General features: G+C 42.2%; 1 protein-coding gene across 2 annotated transcripts in view; it reads left to right on the top strand.

Annotated features, from left to right (window-relative positions):
- The window catches only part of plxnb2b (plexin b2b), a 115,798-nt gene that overhangs the window by 60,591 nt on the left and 33,374 nt on the right, over positions 1-21,833 (top strand). For both annotated transcript variants that reach the window (XM_034149423.1, XM_034149424.1), the window contains exons 4-9: positions 15,562-16,685; positions 17,424-17,612; positions 17,915-18,040; positions 19,222-19,322; positions 20,491-20,617; positions 21,144-21,303. In XM_034149423.1, coding sequence (XP_034005314.1) covers positions 15,564-16,685; positions 17,424-17,612; positions 17,915-18,040; positions 19,222-19,322; positions 20,491-20,617; positions 21,144-21,303 — 1,825 coding nt within the window. In that variant the 5' untranslated portion in view covers positions 15,562-15,563. The remainder of the gene's footprint in view (positions 1-15,561; positions 16,686-17,423; positions 17,613-17,914; positions 18,041-19,221; positions 19,323-20,490; positions 20,618-21,143; positions 21,304-21,833) is intronic.

The following is a 21,833-nucleotide window of genomic DNA, read 5'->3' on the forward strand; positions in this document are numbered from 1 at the left end:
TAGATACAACATCCATGAACATATGCCCCTCTGACAACTTACGGATTTGTTTTCCATTAATAAATGACTGAGTCTTACTGAAGTTAATGCCGTCCTTCAGACCAAACTCAATCCAACAAGTTAACTGATGCTAGTAATTTCTGCTGAATGAGATACAAGTTCCCTGAGGGCGAAATATCTCTCTCCATCACTTTCCTCGTGCATTACCCGCAATAAAAACCAAGAGGAGAGACAACAAAAGTTCATATAAATGATAAATTGAGTTGATGCAGGCGTTTATCCCTCTCTGTCTTAACTCACTCTATCACATGTAGAAACGAGGCAGCTTTCACTAGCCCCACCGGAGTCTTTTAGCAATTAGGCAAGTGCCAGAAAAACACATTAATCTAGCTATTATATCTAGCCCTGTTAATTTATAGTTGGGTTGGAGAAGCTCACTCATTAATTGGCTGTGTTGGATGACACACAGCGAAATTACATTTGCATAGATCATTTTTAAATTGCCACCCAACATCCAGCTGGGAGCAATGCTGAAAATAAACCCTTTGGTTTTAAGTGTTTGCTTGTTTGATGGCAGGTAAGTGATGAGAAGGAAAAGGTGTCTGAGAGAAAGTCTGTGGGTGCTGCAGGGCTTTTTAAGCTGTGCTTTTCGGTAGCCGTCTCACCCACGTCTCCATACAAGCGGAGAAATTGGCTGTACTCAGCGGACCAGGACGGAGATAGCGAGTTGCGGGGGGCAGAAGGGTTGGCAGAACGGGCACCAAGCAAGGGGAGAGGGGAGGGGAGAGTCAATTCTAAAAAGGACTCTTGAGTTTCATTCCAAAAATTGAATCGTCAATTTCCATTCAGCAGACCACTCTGCAGGATTGGAAATGAATAGTGTCAATGCGCTGGTTGTCCTGGAAATAGAGGTTAGCCCTGCAGCGAAATACAACAGCGACAGTGTGGGTGGGCTGGGAGAGGAGGAGTGGACAGGACTAAATGGTGGAGGAGAAAGAAAGGTGGACTGGAATCAAAAGTGAAATTGAACACAGGGCCTGACCTTGGCGTGCTTCGGTTTGCGATGGCCCGACTGATAATTCCTCTGGCTCGAGCTGCGCAGACTGGCAGCCTGGGTGTGACTGAGTGCGAGAGAAGCGATGGCTGTAATTATCAGCAGAAGGCTCAGGAGATAAAGAGACTGAAATGTAGGCTTTGCTGCCAGACATCAGCGCTATCGCACACTCAAAGTTAACGCTTGTCACCGGTCATGGCTGGTGCATGTGGGCGCGTGTTCGCCGCTGTCCATGTCTTTTTTTTTTTTAAAAGAAGTGTGATGTGTGCGTCTGTGTTAGCCCCCTGCCAGTTTAAACCTAGTCTTTGATGCCTGGCCCCCTCCAACCCACCACATCTGAAGTCTGTATGTGACAGAATGTCAGTGCACTCACCTGACATGAAAGACACAGTGGCACCTTTAGAAACGAGGTGCAGATGCTATCGCTGACACGCCTCAGCTACGCCACACGACCGGCCCATAATGCCACCCTGCTGCTTATCAGGCCATCTGCATCCTGATTAAAGCGGCTTATTTTTAGGCGACTGGGGGCTAATTCCCTCTGACCTTTGTTTGTCTGCATTTGATTAGAATCGGTGATCACCCAAGGACTGGGCAATTAATCAGAACCAAATCAAAAAATGTAATATAATCCTTGCCATTCATCAGGGGAGGTATGAATGTGTAGGTATGCATCACATCATGTATATTACTCGGAAGTTGTGGAAGAAGAATTCATCCTTAAAATAGAAGCAGAATGAGTGAACGAATGACTTAACAAATTCATTCCTTATTAATACTTGTGTCTGTCTGTACTCTGCCATCTGCTTTTATTTCCTTATTTTGGTGTTTTACGAGAAGTTTCTCAGCATCAACCAATCCAAGCGATACGTGCCAGATTGTAAGGAAGAGACAGCGCTGGAAAAACGCAAATATAGCATGGCAAAATGTCAAGCGGATTAAGCATGTTTAAAAATAAGTGTGAATCTGGTGTTGGCTGTCACTCATTGTATCCGGAGAGGAGAGGTCAACTTTAAATGGCTTGATGGCAAACCAAAACCAACCAATCCTACTCATTCTGCCTTAAATTAAAAGTAATAATAAGTAGTACCTACTTTGTTACAAAGTCTGTAGAAAGCCCCACATCTTCACATTTGAGGAGCTGGAGCCATAGGATGTTTGGCATTTAAAGGTGGGGTAGGTAAGTTTGAGAAACCGGCTCGAGATACGCTTTTTGTTATATTCCATGGAATGCTCTTAACATCCCGATAGCAATGAATATCTTAAGTGCTTTGACAAAAAATCCATAAAGAAATGTCATCTGTGGAAGCCGTAATACTGTAAAAATCATCAAAGTATTTACCAATTAATGATCTTGACAAGAGACTTAACTAAGTATATTTACTTGAGTACTGTAACTAAGTTGCATTTCACCGCTGTAAGTCACAACCTCTCGTCTCTAAAGGTTTTGATACTGAGCCAGGGGAATAGGATCCCCTCAGCCTCTAGAAGTACAGGCAGCTTTAATGTGTGACCGTATGAAATGGCTCCTGCCTTTTAAGCGCCTCACTAATACGTAGAGTCCATTTTTCCGGGATTACAGGTGGAGGTGGGGAGGGGGTGCGCTTTACGTGCTGCTCATTCCAATAGGCATCCATCAACAATCACTGCAGCTGCAGCTCCTTACTGCCTCCTGGGGAACAGAGCAATCATGGCAGAGAAAAGGCTGTAGTCTGGACAGGATTTGGGGACTCACAGATCATTCTGGCTAGTGTGTGTTGGGTGTGAATGAGAGATTCACTTAATGAAGTTCGCTACATGAATGCATGTGTCTGTCTCGTAGAGGTGAAACAATAAAGTCGATCAATATTAAATGAGTTAATAACATTTTGATCATTGACTTATTTGATTTACTGCTTTATGTTATATATTTGGATGAGTGTTGTTGCCATATACTAGTGGACAACAACCATGATGTTAAAAAAATGTCAATAGTGCTAACATTTTAGTAAAACGCATATCATAATCAGGATCAACCACAAATTCAATCTTTTCCAATTCTTCTTTTTGTGTAGCTATGGTTACATACTTTCCATTTCTATTTTGAGTCTAATTACTTTGCCAATAAAGGAAACTCTGATAAAGCACAAGAAAATAAATATATATATTTTTATTTTCTATTCACCTTTCTCATATCTTTATTATGAATGTTTATGGCCGCAATATTTGTGAAGTTAAACTCTGATATTGTGTCTGCCGTATCCCCACATTTGTTCTATTTTGGGTTTGTGCACTGTCACAAACCAAACATGCAATTTGTCACCTTGGGCTCTCTAAAGTTATGATGACAATTATTTTCACATTTCAGTGAGCAGCAATAATGAATTGAGGACATAAATGGGCAATTATGAAATAATCGTTAGTTGCAGTCCTACTTTCTAGTGTGTATGTGAGACAGTACGAGTGTGTGAGGAGCAGTATGCAGCGATAGAGTATCTTTTTACTATCACAGTTTCCCAGAGCTTAAGGTGTTGTTCCCAACAAAGTCCAAAACCAAATTCTCCCGTTTTAGAAGCTGAAAAAAACTAATGTTTGGCTTCTTTGCTTGATGAGTTAATTAATCATCATCATAATTCATTTCCATTTCCATTTTCTTTTCTTTATGTAAACCAAATTCACAAAGTTGTCTTAAAGGGCTTTACAGTCTCTAGGCAACACTTTCAATCAATTGAAAAGTTTTAGGAGGGGATGAAAACACGACGATGATTTTCATTTTCTGCCTAATCGATCTATTTACACATCTCTTTCCCGTTTCTCTTCTTTTTTCACATACAAAATGACAAATTCTTTCTCACTCACCTCTCTACCTGTCAAGACAGCCTGAATATTTTGGTGGTAGCAGGTACGTCAGGGGAGTGGTGGGAGTCTGGCAGCCTGAGTGGCAGCACCACTGATCATCTCTATGATTTCAAACTTAATTAACCTGAGCGCAGCGCCACACGTCCTCCGGCCCGTCAGCGGTGAGCCGGTTTACTATCTCCTCTGAGATCTGAGGTGATGACGGGAGGAGAGAGACGAGGAAGGGGGCGAGACGGGACAGATGGGAAGTATTCACACCAGAATCGCATAACTTAAACTGCTGAATTAAAGGATAAGTCCAGGTTCACAACTCGGAACAGATTCTCATAGATTTGGCCATCATTTGGGATGTGACGGCATTGTGCTTGACAAAGTAAATGCTGAGATCTGAAAAGAAGGCAACACTGCTCCAATATAGTCAAACTGGATGAAAAGCAAGCAGACAGAAGATCAGACAGGTTGTAAACAGTTACCAAAACCAATTTATTTAGAGTGAAAACTGAAAGTGGGCAAACCTAAAAAATCCCTCCTTCGCAGAAACTGGGAAAAAATGTGTTGTAGGTCAAAGGTGAACTAGGATGTCATGTAATAATTTGATTACTGAATAATAACCAACAGTCTTAGATCCACAGTTGTGCACTTTACTATCATAAAGGGGATGGAAAACAAGATTTTAGTGGCTGGATGCCAACATTTCTTGGCAGAAATAATGAATACAAATAAACGCTAATTCATTTTCTTTTATCAATAAACCAACTGATCATTTCAGCTGTAGACATGTTGTCGTATTCTCGAGCTTCAACAATGAACCAATGCTGAGAGCGTTTGATCCAAACAGGAATAAGAACCAATTTGTAAAACTTGGACACAAACATATTTTTAGTGTCTGCAAGTACACAAGCTGTGTGTAATTCACAATAAGCTCATGAATAGAGTTTGACTGCTAACTAACCCTCAGCATTAAGAAGATCAACACACTCCCAAACAGAGCCTCACTTGCCCCCTGATCACTGGCTCCCCTGAGGCCTGACTCAGACCGTCTGCCTCTGTCCGTCTGAGAACGCGGAAGTGCAGACTCAACCATCTCCACAGTCAAGAGGGGAGGTTTGTGTACCCACAAGGGCCTGCACTGTATTCCCACAACTACCAAGGAATTTAAAAATACCCCAGCTTTGCTGTTTTTCATGCAAAGAGGGAGAGAACCAAGACAGAAGATTGATCTGACAGCTCTCCCCTTCCCTATGCTTTCCCTTTTGAAGTTTTCTCTTTTTCTTGCAGCTCACTGTAAAAATAATCCTCTCTCTCACATTTCCTCCTTTTTCTCATCCCTTATTTCCCATCCTGCTGTCTCCTCCTTGCCCTGGCCATCTCATTTAAGTCAGTGACATTTGATATGAAGTGGTGCGGGCCCGAGAGCTCACATCCACTGACTCATAAAAACACACATGCGCAAGTAGGGCTTGATGTGGAGGGAAAGGTCAGGTCTACTCTCTGAGGGCCTAATCACCCACTCTCATTGAGTGGCCTGCTCACTCAGTCACACTTGATTGAGTGTGTGTGTGTGTGTTTGGATTCGTGTGTGTGAGAAATGTGATCACGGGTGAGACTTAGTTGGTGCATGTAGGCGGGTGAGTTGAGTGTAAGAAGGATAGATTGCGCCTTGAAATGGTGATTGGTGTGTGAAAGTGTGCATTCCAGACTTGTGAACGTACGATTAGCAGATGACCGCTTTGGGTCAGGTGACACACAAATACGAACGTGCATGCAAACACACGCACGCAATCCTCTTGCCCGAACATGTGGTGTAATCAGCGGCCTTATCAGGGGAACTGTGGGGCTGTAACAGGCTCATTAACTTCTCCCTGAGCCTTTTTTTAAGGGGGGAATTGGCCAAGACGAGTGGGCCACACTTATGTCTAGACCTTCTTAATACAGTTTGTTCTCCACTCACTTTTTGCAGCATGTCGTTGTGCATGTGTGTGCATGTGTGAGCATGTATGCATGACGATCCTCTTTACCTCAAACATCCTCCTCGCATGAATGTCTGCTTATTCCCTCATTAGTGGACCTTCGTAGCCGCACATCCTAGTTAAGTTTAAAACAGCCGCTAGCAGAGCAGGGCGGCGGGGATTAAGTATTGAAGAGCCTCAGCTGCTCTGGGGCTCCTGTAGCTCAACGTTCGGCCACCGAGGCCTGATAATGGTGTTTGTTTAGCCATTAGTCAGGCCCTGCTTAGCCGCTCTCTCCCCCCCCCGGCTGCAGAAACACTGATAGATGATGGATGAAGATTGTCAGGGTCGGCGAATGGAGGGATGAGTGTTTTGGAGTGGTTTCGATAGCATTAAGAAACATTTGGGAGGAGTGTGTGTAAGGAGAAGTGTTGGATGTAGTCCAAGCAAATGCTAGGTTTTCATTAATATTTGTGAGAGAAGGAGGAAGTTAGAAGGTGCTCTTGTGTTATGAGTAGAGGCTTTTGTGTCGAGACATAAACGTAGCCTTCCTGTGATTAGTTCTCGTCGGCCGACTAATTAAAAAGTATCCCAGCCTATTTCCTTCTGCATGGCCAGCCGAAAGTACTCCTTCTCGCTGGGAGCTATTTCATTTTATGAGGTATTTTTGCACCTAATTTAGCCATTACCTTTTTAAGCTGTAAACGTGACCTTTTCTCCATATGCAGAGGAGAGCTGGCTAATCTTTGGGCTATTACCTGATAGCTGTTATTCATTACAAAAAGCCTGAATCTGTCCTGGCCTCAGCCGACGCTTATGCCACCACTATTACAATGTTCAGTCACCATCCACTCTCTGACTCATCTTGACAAGTGACAGGCACCTGCCAGCTCGCACAAAGGCACTATTGAGACTCAGACAGTAACGTGTGATTGTCCTCCCTCTGGTCCTGTCTTTCTGTCTCCCGATCATCTCTCATGCTTCCTGTCTTATTTCCTGAGGTCTCAGCTCTCACACGTCTGAACAGAACCACAGAGATGGAATCTCTCACAGCGTGTGCTCTATTCATACATGTTCCTACCTGTGAGGAAAGAAATATTTTCAACACGGCTACTTTACATTTGTTTTGCGTTTTATGATAAGGGTTGTATGAGGAGATTGATATTAAGTGCTGTATCTGTGCATTAGGGCTGGTTTTGTCCAAAGTGAAAAACACACCTCCCGATACCGGAACATTTTTCACTTATCCTTTTATTAACATGTTGCATCTAAGAAGCAGCTACACTGGTGGTTTCTGGGTATAGTTGTTGGAACTATTTCCTCACGAACAATAGATGGGTGTTACCAGTTTACATTGGGCTTCCTCCAGTAAAATGATTTGCACGACGTTTAAAGAGACCTGCAGCTATATAATTATCCCCTGCATGGTGAACACCAGTTTCTTGTAAGCAAGTTTCCAATCGACTTTTTGGCACAAATGCCTGTGCAAGACAAATACTTCCGACAAGTTACAGCAGAGCAGGTAGATCAAAGGACAGATCATTATATGTCAGTCTAAATCTGAACCTAACAGAAGTATCCTTAAAAGGACTTAAGAACAAAGGTCTGTGTTCCCTGCTGAATAGTTATATGATACATTAAAGACTCCCATGCTGTGAGTAGCTTTGCTTTCTCTTATTGAATTTTCAATCTTTGAAAGTTTGGCAGCATGGACAGAGAGAGCTCACAAACTGTATCTGACAACCCACACTATAGCCAGAGATATACCTTATATAAGTACTTTACAGATGGATACATAGAGTGTAAACTGGATTAGGACATTTGATATTTGTGTCACTTGCTTGTACACTGATTAAACTGATGAGATACTAAGTGTTGATTGCTGAGCATTGGAGGTGTTGAAAGCTGTGTTTTCTCCCATTGGACAGAACTAGGCTTTCTGTTTCTCTCTGCTTCCAGCATTTATTTTAAGCTAGGCTAAACAAATCCTGGCTCCACCTCTGTGCTAAACACAGCCATGAGAGTGATATCACCATTTCTTTCTCTTGGATAGAAAGCAACATGCATGTTTTTATCATAACTTCTCCCTTAAGAACAAAGCTACTATAAACACACAATGGGTACATCTCCTCCACAGAGTTTCCATGTGAATTCCAGGGCAGGCGAGCAATCAGTCACCATAAGATCAGTATTCCCCTTGAAACAAAACTGAAGCTGGGCACTGAGACTAAACCACATTACAAGATACCTTCATGGCTCATTGGCGTTTATGCTGGTGAAGTGAAATCATTATAACCAATAAGGTGTGTAATGGATTCTTTCCCAGCAGTCAGTCTCCCCGCCTGCATGACTTCTTAATTGTGGCTGCATGCGAGTTGCAACGTGAGTGGCGGCTGTATGTAAGTGTAGGGTGAGTGTGCGTTAAGAGCCGAGGATCGCCTCAGGGTGCTGTGCAGATTACAGAAGCTGCCCTCCAACCAGAAGAAGCAGGGATATAAGTATATGTGTCTAAATAAGCATCTTAACCGTTTGACGTGCCTTTTAAGAAAGACAATACATCATTACCTGTTCTATAAAGAGAGTGATCCTTGAGAATAAAAGCACACTCCCCGCAGCTATCAAGCAATGTGTCAAAAAGAAAATTAGTTCCTGCAACGATTAGTCGATTAAGCGATCACTTGATGGACAGAAAATGAACGGCGACAATTTTCATAATTAATGAATCCATCATATAAGTTAATTGTCAAGCAGAGAAATGTCAAACAAATGTTATTTCCAGTTTCTCTTATGTGAAGATTTGCATTTTATTCTAATTTAAATCGAGTAACTTGGATTTTGTGTCAGACAAAAGGAGCTATAACATCGACTTTATTAGAATCAGCAGAGTAATTGATAATGGAGACAATCTTTTTTTGCAGCGTTCTTCATATGCTACAACAGTGTTGGCTCTCAGATGTATATCTTTGAGTGAGTCGAGTTGATTAGCGAGCTTGTGAATGCATGCCTGCTTCGACAACTGTTTGTGTGTATTAGTGACCGTCTGGATGTGGCGGAGAAGCCATTGGCTCCTGAAAGTAGCTCTCCTCCGCCAGGCCGTTTAATCAGGTTCCCCACATCCGCCAGCTGTGTCCACACAGCAAACAGCCACTCTGTCCCGCTGGAGAGCTGCAAGATCCAGCTGGGGGTGAGGGAGGCCAGTTAGCATTGGGAGATTAGCCCAAGCTGCAGCCCAGACCGAAAGGTTGCGTTTGTGTGTTTGTTTGAGAAACAAACAGATATTGAGAGATTACAAGAGACATAGAGGTCGGCTGCTGAGAGAGGTATGAAATGTGGAGTGTATCTGCGCTTGTGTACCCCTGCTCACACATGCACATTTAAATGTGTCGCCGGTGTGTGTGTGTGAGCCTGTGATTTTGCGCTCTCGGTGCTCAAGTGTCCAGCTGGCGGAGGGGAGATAGCAGGAGCCTTGAAAATGGTGACGGAGCGGTAAACAGACATACAAGCAGCCCATCACTCCTAATGAGGAAAAGTGCCGTGCCTAAAATGATGGTGGGGGTATGTGCAGGTTACGCTCGCACCTCATGACTCGTGGTCATACATCAAAACAGACAAACAGGCACAAGAGGGTAGACTCATGTAGACACACAGCAGTAACTCAGGCGTGAGAATTAGGACACACACACTCACGGTCTAATAGGATAGCAGTGTGGGTTTCACACACTCCTTGGGTCACGGGCCAACTTGTGTGTTAGCATATTTAGGCCACAGCAGCTGGATCCCACTGAAATGGACCTGGCCCATCAATCCCCCCCCCCCCCCCCCCACCCCCCCCCCCCCCCCCCCCCCCCGGTGCCCTGAACACAATGCCTGGGCTCGTTGCTTCGGTTCTCCCAGTCAGTCAAATTGAAATAAATGAACTGTCAACCCTGACGGCAGGGTAATTGTTCATATGGAAATTGGATTGCCGTCGTCACAACAGCCTCCCATTGCAACTTGTGAAACAATTTCTCTGTAGGCATGGGACAAGAGCATTAGCATGTCAGAGAAAAAAAAAAAAGCGACATGCAGATAAAGAAAGGGTTCTCTCCACTCTCCCACTTCATTTTTCATCTTTAACAATGCCGATTGTTCCTGCCTATCCTTCCCTGGACGACAGCAGAAGAAATATAAGATGAAGACCCGCCCCTAATTTCCGGCTCCTTGTACTGCTCCTAACCCACGTTGTCATGTTGCCTTGTTGCCTTGTTGCCTTGTACACACTTTCTCAGGCCTTCTCAGGAGCCCCACACACTGCGAGAGACAGCGCACGATTCACTTTAGAGCATTAACCCCTCACTCAACCCCCCACCCCCCCGCCTTCTCTACCCAGCCCTGAGGCCTCTGGGGACTTGGAAGTAATTTGATAGCAGTTCACTTTTAGCAGTGCATCACACTGAAAGCGGCTTCACTGCGAAGACACTCCCCCACATCAATGTCAGACCCTGGCATCTGTCAAAGCCCGCTCTGCGATAAAGAAAGTGCTGAATATGAATGATCGCAGTATGGGGTGATATCCTATTATGTTTTCAGGGTAGGGTGTCTGTTTTTTTATTTATTATATCGGTTTCCTCTCGCTATCGGTTTTAATGAGTGAGAGGAATACTCATGCTGGCTCAAAACTTGCCAGGTCAGCAGTTGAGTGCAATGTTTGTGTGTGTGTGTTCCAATCATTACACAAACACACACCCCCACACTCCTGTTTTCCTCTCTCTCCTTCCTGATCTCTCACTCCCTCGCTCAGGCACGCTCGTAGAACTGCTCCTGGTGGGTGTTGTGCTAGAAAGGTTTTTTTTTTTTTGGTGAGGTGAGAGGATTGGCCCGGCGGCACGCGGACTGCCATGCTGGGTTTTAGTGCCCCGGTGTCAGAGCCCCACAGCGCGGCTGTTTGAAGAGAAGAGTGTCTCTGTGTGGTCGGAGTGGGATTACCTTGTCAGCACTTCAAACTGCGCAGGTGCACGTATCGGTGCGCGCACATGTATCACTAAGCCGGTGAATCTGTGCGTGTTTGTGTGCACACCTGCCATTTTTCAATTATCTTTCATTTCCCACCGCTGAGAGATTCTTTACCTGTCCAGACATGTCCTCACTTGACGAGGGAGGTTGAGAAAGATGGCACTGTAGTTGTCATAAAAATAAAAGGAGTGTGTGCATATGTGTAATGACCAGTAAGACAACAAAGAGACACACCTTCAAGTGCTATTGTCAAGCCTTTGCATGCAGCACCTCAGCAGTTCTTCTTTGAATGTTTATTAACCCTTCAACAGTAAAAATAAACAGAGCTGGGACTTACAAATGACTGGCTGTATCAAATCCTGTCGATAAAGGTATTTCATTATGTGTTGGAATAATAATAATAATACATAGACTGCATAGTAGCCTTGAGCATTCAGTGTCTGATATATTTTAAATATGCTTTACAGAGATATTGCAACATTGTTGTTTAAATCATCACTTTATTTTATAACTATTTTTCTTTTTGTATTGCTCTTGCTCTTATTGTTATTATGTTATTATGTTGCATTGTTGGAGAAGCCTGTGACATAAGATTTTCAACTACATAATTACTCTGTAGCTATGTCAGATTGACAATAAAGAACCTTGAACCTTGAACGGTGAATGGTTGAACATGAATGGTCTTAAAAAGCTTTTAAAATGGACATAAGTTACATCATGTAACAATGTGTATGGTTAGAAATTAGATGAGCTTCTCACTTCTTAAAAGTATTAAATTCAATGTAATGAATCTGTGTCAAAATGGTTCCTTATCCTGTAACTATTAAGAGAAAAATGTGCAGAGAAATTAGTTCAATTTTTAAAAACCGTGCAGTTTTACTCACCAGTGGTGTAAATGCAGGATCACATTTTTCTGATGTGCCAGCTTCATTAGCACATGATGTGTTTCATTATTATTTATCCCAAGCCATTGGAGGCTTCATTAGCTGCAGACTGCGTCAGCACAGTCTCTATATTTAGCAGCTTTTTATTTATTCAGAATAGCCACGTGTTGGATGGTTTGCCCACTTAGCATGTTGTATCACAGCAGCTCAGAGACGAGTTGAGAAAAGAGAGGTGGGCTGGTCTGTGGAGAAATGAGCCTCATTCCACCTGTGTCACCCCACCAGACGTCTGCCGCTCCGCAGCTCTTTGAAGCCTCTTTAATTCCAGCGTTAAGGATTAAGCCCAAGAAAAAGGGATGAGAAGTGAGACAACGACAGAAGGAGACATCCTTGGAGAGAACAGGCTCCTTTGAAATTTGTTAAGAATTTCCCTTGCACTGACCCACAATGCAGCATCTGAGGGAAATATGTGTGGCACTCTTTTTTTTTTCTTCTGATCGAGAGGTGGCTATAGCATTTGCATGCATAGGAAAAGGACTCTTTGAAGTCATAGGTGTAAGGGGAATTGGAGTTCTCTGAAACCTAAATGAGCGCACCGAGACATTGTCCTTGCATTGTGCATTACAGCCTGAGACGGTGTCTTTGTCTCAGCATGTTTTATTGGAAGACAAAGGAATCAAGTAAATGTCTGTCACAGAAGCTAGTCACATGATCCATCTTGTTGGATCCTGCTTGTTCGCTGCACATGAGGCACATTTGTAATTTGGATATATGGCTATATAAATACATTTGATTAACATTTTTTTATTAAGTCTCTATGTGAGGTCTGTATCATGTCCGAGCAAATTAATAGGATTACAGATTATACGTTTTTTGGCGGATGGCATACAATGAAAGTACATTCAGAGAGGAAGTCATGCTTCAATTACTGTCCATATTTACAATCACATCCTAATATTTAGACAGTATGTTCTTCCTTGTTGTGTTCAAAAACAGAAAAAAAAATTGATAGCATAAAGCAAACAGCTGCTGTTTGATTTCAGACATTTTGTAGATGCACAGGTTGAATTGTTATGTGACCGTTTATGAAGTAACAAAACACTGGATTTTCCTGCCAGGTGTTTCCACAAACAAAACAAAACCAATTGAAGGTCATGTGGCATGTTCGACTACATGAACCTGTCTATTCAAAACTGTTTAACCGTCAAGAGCCTATCACATAGCAGATTGTAATGATACAACACAGTCTGGATGGTAAAATGACTAAGAATTGATTCTAGTAATTCTGATTAAATCTGCATTTTTAGTTTTTACTTTCAAGAGACAGAACCAAGTTGGAAAAAGAATAATAATAAATAAATACATTAGGAGTGTGGTGGAAAGCAATAAATAGGATGTAGGTCACTGTTTGACCCCTCAACGTTTGCACCTGCGCATTTTAAATGTCAAAGAATGAGCAAATGATCTTACTTATTACAATCAGTGCATTCAAGCATTAACTTTATTGTGGCGGAAATAGTTGTTATATTTCTGTAAAGATCTATCTACATACAAGCTACTGTATAAAGCATTACATGTTGCCAGCCCTGCCCTAAATACAGCGTAAGTAAGGCTTTGTGAATCTCACTTGTACAAAGCACAAGGTGATTGCTCAGAGATTGCCTCACAGAGATTTTCATTTAAGTGTGTGATCATTTTTAAGGCCATTTTCTCTGCGTGTCACCGTTAACGTTTTTGCAATATCCCACGGCTCTTTGTCATTGCAGCTTCATTGTGTGTGTTTATGATGTCTTCATTTTGAGGCTGCAACATTTTGCAGGGCATGCATTTTTTCATAAAAGTGAGTTATTCTGGCGCCTGTTAAAGCTTACACATAATTGTAATTGTCGTTCAACTTAGCCAGCAGAACTGTCTTTGTGATTTAAGTTGTGTGACTCCAGAGGAACACTTCTTGTTCCAGTCATGTTTCTTTTAATGCGCAGGGAAACTCAAATAAAAAGCTTTTTTTGTCTGTTCCTCTTAGATGATTCTTGAAAAGATGCTGACTACCCCTCCCTCATAATTATATAATGCTCATTTTCAGGTTCATATTTATATTTTGTAATTCTACTGTGATGTGTTTTCTTGCTCTATGTTGAAAGAACGCTTTATTTTCTCACTTGGAGAATAATATTAATTCATTAATTATCATATTTCATTTTAAGTATTTAAAGCTATAAATTGGAAATCGCTCCATACATTTATACAGGGAAATTGGTTGCTGGTTTATAAGGACTGACGCAGTAAACGGGAAGGACAAATAAAATCATCAAATTGAATAGCCAGCACTTAAATACTAATGGAGGTTGCCAGTGAAATTAACAATTTCCCCTTGGGAGCATGTCTAATCAGTGGTCTCCCCACTTAGTCCAGTGAGGTAAGACAGGTTTACATAACAAAACACAGCTTTGGCAAGCTCCCCCCCCCCTGGAAGTTTCATCAGGGGTTTTCAGTTTGACAAATGTGCCTGTGGATTTGACTGGCAAGGTGTAATATGAGAGAGGATATTGATAAAGCTAAAACCAACATGCAAATAAAGACACACATTTGCTGTGTGGGAAATAGCTGGTAGGAAGCCACCTGCAGCTCCATATTTACCACAGCCTGGGCACACGGCAGAGAGTGATGACTGCACAGGCTCCTGCTGTTAGCGGTACATGATGCCGTCTGTATTTTCCTGGGATATTGTGTGATCATGTTTCCTGAGACAAAACAGTGTACTTCCTGAGAACATACTGTAGTGCTTGGAGGTGAAAAAAAAGAATAATGCAAATGAAGTTGGAACAGATCCAAGATTTTTAAATAGGGTTTTATTGTGTTATGGTTTGAGATCTAGCTCTCGGCTTAAAATCCTCCTTTACCCCCACGTGGAGCCGGTTTATTTTTCACCAGTGATCATTTATGATATTAAGTCAATTAAATACAGAATAATACATCCTTTTATAGAACTGGAGCAGGAAGACACACACAAACAGCTGCACTACACAATGGTAGCTTGAGGCATTGCTTGCTTCATGTTTGTGACTCAGGATAACAAAATGAATTGCAAATTGTTTTTTTTTCTGCCATGTATCGGTCTGAGATATCTGCAACCGAGATGAGATTTGTATTTTTGGTGCTTAAAGTATTCCAAAAGCATTTGAACATTTTATATGTCGAAGGAATTCAAGACTATCATAAACCATGCCAGTTGTTCTGGGTCATCCACCCACCTCGCTCATAGAAACTACATTTCCTTCCAAAAATATGGTCCAAAATTAAACACTTCACAGGGAAAGTCTTGGGTGGCTTCCAACATTTGAGAGACAGGTATCTAAAATCCTTGCCAAATAAAATCAATTATCTGCATGGCTAGATATGCTAAAGGGTCATTGAGAAAACAATCCGTTGTACAATTCAGCAAACCATCCTTTCTTTTGGATAATAAACACTTTCCCTTTCTTACTGATAGTTATATGAGAATAAAACCAGCTCTCTATGTATGGTAATATGTAGCCAGAGCTAGGAGATAGTTAGCTAAGTTAAAAAGTCCTTCAAATTAATATGTTCTGACTCGAGTTTGTCATGTGCAAAAGCTGTAAGTGTCCAACTGAAACCCTTTTGATTGGGCCATCTGGTTTATCCACACGACCATTAGTGTTAGACCATTAGATCATCGCATGCATGAGTGTATGTTAAGTGTTGCATGTTAACCACACATCTACTACTTTACTCTGCATTTGTGTTTGCTGATGGTTAATGTACATTTACGTGTGCTTTTAACTGCATTAATAATGAAAGACCTCTCTCATTTTATTCTCTCCAGAGATGGCCAGCTGGGTCTCCCTCCTCCTCTTCCTCTTCTGCCAGTCAGCCTCACGAGCCCAGGAGGAGAGCAGCAACATCCTGGAGTTCACCTCAGAGACCTCCATCAACAATGTGGTGCAAGACCCCGAGACCGGACGCATCTACCTGGGGGCGGTCAACACCATCTACCAGCTGGGGCCCTCGCTCCACAGGGAGGCTCGTGCAGAGACGGGCCCCAGAGAGGACGCGAGGACCTGCACGCCTCCTGCCTCGGCCTGCCAGGACACCAAGCTCATGCCCAACCTCAACAAGCTCCTCCTGGTCCACCCGTCCAACGGGACACTGATAGTGTGCGGCAGCCGCTACCGGGGCATCTGCTCCCTCCTCAACCTCACCAACGTGGAGCAGCAGCTGTACTACAGTGACAGCAAAGGAGAGAGGACTTACGTTGCTAGCATAGAGGACACGGTGAACGTGGTGGGCGTCATGTCCACCTACTCCAAAGAGGAGCTCTCCTTCAGTGTGTTCCTTGTTGGGAAGGGCTACGGAAGCCTGGACAGTACAAAACTCATCAGCACACGAATCCTGCAGGATTTCCGTGAATGGGTCGTGTTTGAGAGCATCATCGAGGCTTCTACGGTACAAACGACGCCATTTGTTCCCAAGTACTTGCACGACTTCCGCCTTGCCTTCAAAGCTGATGGTTTTGTTTATTTCCTCTTTTCGAGGACACTTGACGGTACGGATAATAAGAACTTGACCTTTGTGTCGCGTCTTTGCGAAAACGACCACCACTACTACTCCCACACGGAGCTTCAGTTAGACTGTGGCAAAGATAACCGATACAACAAAGTCCAAGCTGCGTACGTGGCATCCCCGGGCAAACAGCTGGCGCGGGTCATGACTGAATCAAATATGTACGGGAAGGTCGTCTCCTGGAGCAAAGTTCTGTTCGTGGTGGCGAGTCCAGATGACGACGACAACACCTCCGCTCTCTGCATGTACCCTCTCCACCGCATCAATGAGCGCCTGGTGGACATCATCAGCGCCTGCTACAGCGACTCGGGGAAAATCTCTGGGTATCCTGCTGTAGACATCCCCTACTCATCGAAAACTGATGAATTCTGCACATCAAAATTGCCGGTGAGTGTTTGTTTTTTGCGTCAGTCAATTAAGATTGAAAAAAAGTAGTTTTAAAAAGATAATAATGCATAGATATGCCACTGTTTACTTTAATGTCTCAATGTTTACCGCAGCCTTTTATTCATTGTTGTTTCCTGTCTCACACATCTTTCATGTCTCTTTTCCCAATTCCCTTAACTCATCCAAAATAATACCAAAAAGGCGGCAGTGGGAAAATAACTGTCATCTTTCAAAGTTGACATATAAATGTTTTTCACAAATCTATTATAGATAATGATGTAAACACAAAGGTAGGTTCTATAAACTTGACTTTGTGAAATCTAATATAATCCATGAGGCTGCTGCGATGTGAACAGTACTTTTAATAATACATAAATTAAGCAGGCCACTGTTCATTATGTGTGTATATCTCATTAATGAAGGTTCTTGTAGAGCAACACAGAACATACATTTGCATATATGAGTAATTTGTTGCTAAATTAGTATTAACATGAGCTCTAACTCTCTTATCCCAAACTTGCAAATTACAAAAATGACTGACTTCTGTTCTGCGTTTATTCTTATATTGATTAAAATAAGAGAACTGGCCCATTGGTGATGCTTTTTTTTCCCTTCCCTTTGATGAATAGCTTTTTCAATACCTAGACTTGTAAGGCCTTGGATTCGCTCTCATATTTCTTGGATTAAAGGATTCACAATGTGTCATCATCCTCTTGTTACCTTCCTATTTCTTTACAGAAAGACACGTTGGAACACAACAAATGTGGTGCAGATTTCCTGCCGTCCCCTCTGGCCAGCAAGCCGAGATCCGCCTTAAAGCCAGAACCGGTGTGGACCAAGTCTGGCCTTCTGACCGCTGTGGCCGTCGCTGTGGAGAATGATCACACCATCGCCTTCCTGGGGAACACCCAGGGGGAGGTCTTTAAGGTAGAGTTATCTCCTGATCTGCTGCTCTTCTCTGCTCCACTTCTTTTTCAGTCTTACCTGAGGGGAACAGGGGAAGGGAGAATATATTTTGTCACAGAAAAATGTGAATCCTGCCCCTCTGCTCACTGGCCAAATTGAAAATGTTTAAACACATTCGAGCACAGTAAATAAACGTCACACATTGTGTATTCTATTCTACTATCTTTTTATATATTTGTTTTTGTATTCGGGATCATATAAACAGAGGAAATAATTTGGACTGTAGGAAAGTCTGCTGGTGTTAACTTTCCTTTGTTTTCCAGGTTCACCTGACTGAGGAGACATACATGTACAGTAAGACTCCTAGCAACACGATTGGAGAGAAGGTCAACAAGAATCTTTTCTTTGACCGCAGTCAAAGCCACCTCTACATTACCACAGAGACAAAAGTGAGTATGTCGGGGCTCTTTGGTAACACGTACCAAATATATAACTCGTGTCTACACAGGGAGGCGTTCACTGCTTTCAGGTCACTTGCAATTTGGCAGCGTTCAGAGTCCAAGACACAATCACTGTAGTCATGTACGATGGAAAAAAATAGACTTCAATCCTAAAGAAAAAATCTTTAGGTCACAGTTTCATGCGTAAAAAGTTAAAAGTGACTCTTTTGATGAAATTGAAGCGTATATTTTCCATCACATGGCTTTAACACACAGAAGGGAGTATTATTCCCATACGGTCTGACTAGATTTTACAGATAGGAAGAGATCGATTTCCTTTAGTCAAGTTCATATAGGCTAGATGACTCGAGCTCTAATAGATCAAAGTTTAAGTGACTTGCTCAGTATGTCACAAGCAGAGTAACTGTCAATGACTGCTGTAAATTCATAAAGTGACTAATGGGTTTTTGCCAAATGGTAACAGGAACAATCAGTGGAGCCCAAAAAAAGTTATAGCTATAAAACTAAATGTAAGAATAATTAATTAGAATATAAACCTTGCATTAAAAACGACATAGGTATTATTAGCAGATGAGCACTTCACAATCAAGAATTGCAAATGCAACAAATATGCAGCAGATTAATGTTGTAGGTGGTTGAGCCTAAAAACTACGCACTGTTATGAATTGTTGGATACTTTAATCCGTAACACATTTGATCATGTTTTGAAAGATGATTGAACCACCTGTAACGTGATAATAAGACTACATTGCAAATAATTTCCCTTTCCATTCAGTCTATTGTTATTCTGATTCATAGTTGGGGAAAGAGAATAGATTATATTAAAGAAAAGTTTATATCCTCTGTACCCCTCTGTGCACCTGGCAAAACCGGCAATTTTTAAGCACTCAAGCACATGTAAAGTAAATGAAAGTCACACATTTTGTATTCATCCACCACTGGGTAGAATAAACATTAAGCATGTAGACTGAGGGGATTGTTTTAGTCATTTAGTACGGGGCACAGACATGAGAGACTGTGTGCTTTGACAGGACGTGTTTCACTCCCACTCTGCACACCTGCAACAAACCAAGCATAATGTCTAGCCCAACTTTAAATGCCTCGTATTTTTGTGCAGTGTCTCCCCTTAGGTGAACAGTTTGATCATATTTCATGTTGTTATGCTCCAGATCACCAAGGTGCCGGTGCAGACGTGCCTCCAAAAGACAGACTGCCAATCATGTGTGGAACTGAGGGACCCTTACTGTGGCTGGTGTGTCCTGGAGGGCAGGTGAGTTCCACACACACATGCACACATTCACACTTTTAAATGCATGCACACAGCAACAGACTACCACAAACGCCCACGCATGCAATTCCATCCGTAAAACACAGCGGGGTATTTGTTCTGTGTTTTATTGCAGACACTTTTAGTACCCCTTGGTGTTTATATTCCGTCTCCTGTTGTCCGTGCAGCCGTAAGGAATTAAAGCTGTTTGTCAGGCTCATGCAGCGAAGGCAGTCTGTGCCATTTACTCTCATCAGACTATATTTATCAGGTCTGCAGGGTAAAAGGGGCAGTATGGATCATGTATTTTTACAAGGAAGTGATGCGAAGGAGAAAATAAATAGCAGAAAAACAGTTTTTGTCTCTCTGGAAGTTGTTGATACACGTATTCAGAAACAATAAACACACTATATTACGTTTTGAAGGTGCAAATATTGACAGATGAATCCATTAGTCATATTCTCTGGAAATGCACAAACAAAACATTTGATGATTCCAGCTGAATGGGATATATCGGCTGCTTTTATGTAGTTATCTGAATATCTTTTGGTTTTGATGTTGTAAATCGGACAAAAAAAAACTTTTCATGAGAAGAACTGAAGCTTTGAAAATAATCCTTAGCTTTTCTCTCTTCAATTCTTGCAAAAACAATTTAATCAATATCATTTTCCACTGAGGCTAAATGATATTGTGTGCTCCTGTTTGTTGGCACATTATGAAGACATGTGTGTCTCTGATACAGTGTTTTCACTTTCTACTGCCAATTTGAATAGTGCGATTGATGATGACGAAAAAGCGCTGAAATCTGAAGATGTTATTAAATCACACTGCATATTGTCAAATGTAGAGATTTTTCAGGTCGGTTTAAAATAATCCTTATTGGTTAATTATTGAGTCTATAGAATGTAAAAAAGTTGACAAATACGCCACATTGTTACACTGCTATTTTATTACACAAAACATTATACCATACATTTCACACAGCAAGACCAAGTCCCACAGAGGCCATTTAGTGTTTTTCATATCTATATAAAACTTGATCTTGATAATCTGCACAGACCCTGGCATGAAGTTCTTATTAACAGAGAGGAAATACTTTTGTAGGCCTTGTAAAATGTTGAGTGGTTATGGAGCAGAGGCTGATGGGAGTTGTCCTTCCTCCCATGTGAAGGTGTACCAGGAGGTCTGAGTGCCGCCGGGCGGAGGAGAAGAATGGCTGGCTCTGGAGCCCAAGGCAACAATGTGTGAAGATCGTCTCCTTCTATCCCCCCAATCTCTCCTGTAGAAAGACTCAGAAGGTACGGTGCTGCTTCTATTCCCACTCTCTCTGTCTTTGTTCTCTGGCTCTCAAGCTCCGAAAAACAATCCCTCTTGCACGCACGTCACAAAAACATGCACAGCCTGAGTAATGAACAGTTTCCATCGTGAATCAGAGACCTTGGGCTCTAGGTCTTCCCGCGTCTGTATCGACCGTTCCAGAAAACTCCAAACTGGCTTATTATAACCGACCTGGCTGATTGTGCTCGCAGCCTGAAGATGGAGAGCCTCTCTTGTGCACCTTCTCTCTCAAGTTGGGTTTTTTATTCCAATTGTGAATACCTCTCTGTCACTCCCTCTCTGAATCACTTGTTATATATCCTCCAAGGCAATCAATCAATCTCCTGTCTTTAAAAGGAAAAATTGTTATTTCGCAGAGATGTTTGAATATACAAAGTGGAGAGACATACATTTCATTTAAGGTGATACTACTCGGGTATGAATCCTTTTGGAGAAAAACTAATTTTCAGCCATTTCCAAATCCTTACCATCTTAATTTGTATGCAGGTGAAGATCAGCATCCCATCTCTTCCTGCACTTGGGCTTTCTGACCGTCTGCGCTGCTCCTTCACGTCCTATGACAGTGAAGGCACCATGATTGACTCTGGTCAGGTCTCCTGCGATCTACCCAGCCCTGCGCTTATTCCACATACACCTGAGGACCAAGGTACGGCCTTCATAACCTGATCGCTTTTTAATACATCTTTTTTCATTGCAAATGTCTGTTGTTCTCACTTATAAGCAAGGTTGAATATCACCAATGTTGGAAAACTGCCCCAGGGTCCCAGACACCGAGGGGCCAACAAAATGTTTCATGGCCGTTTTTGTTTTGTAATTTAATTCTTTTTGATTTGTTAGGGAATTTGCACCACTAATGAGACAAGATCAACTTAATCGGGTCCAGCATTATTCGCTGATCTGGTGGCCAATTTTTTCGAGGTGCCTTCATTTCCAAAATCCAGTTTTAACAGCTTTGTTATTTGTGTTCACACTGTTTGTGAAACACATCCAGGAAACGTTGATCTTTCAGGTTGTAACTTAAACTGTTTTTAGCACTTCATCATTGTGAGCACGTTAGCAGACGTTAGGATTCGCTTCAAAGCACTGTGCATAAGTAGAGCTCTACTCAGCCACTAGCATTGCTGTAGACTCTAAGTCTCGTTGCATTAATACATAATTAGTATAAAAGCATTTGAG

This window comes from Trematomus bernacchii, unplaced genomic scaffold, assembly GCF_902827165.1.
Source record: "Trematomus bernacchii unplaced genomic scaffold, fTreBer1.1, whole genome shotgun sequence".
Taxonomy (NCBI): domain Eukaryota; kingdom Metazoa; phylum Chordata; class Actinopteri; order Perciformes; family Nototheniidae; genus Trematomus; species Trematomus bernacchii.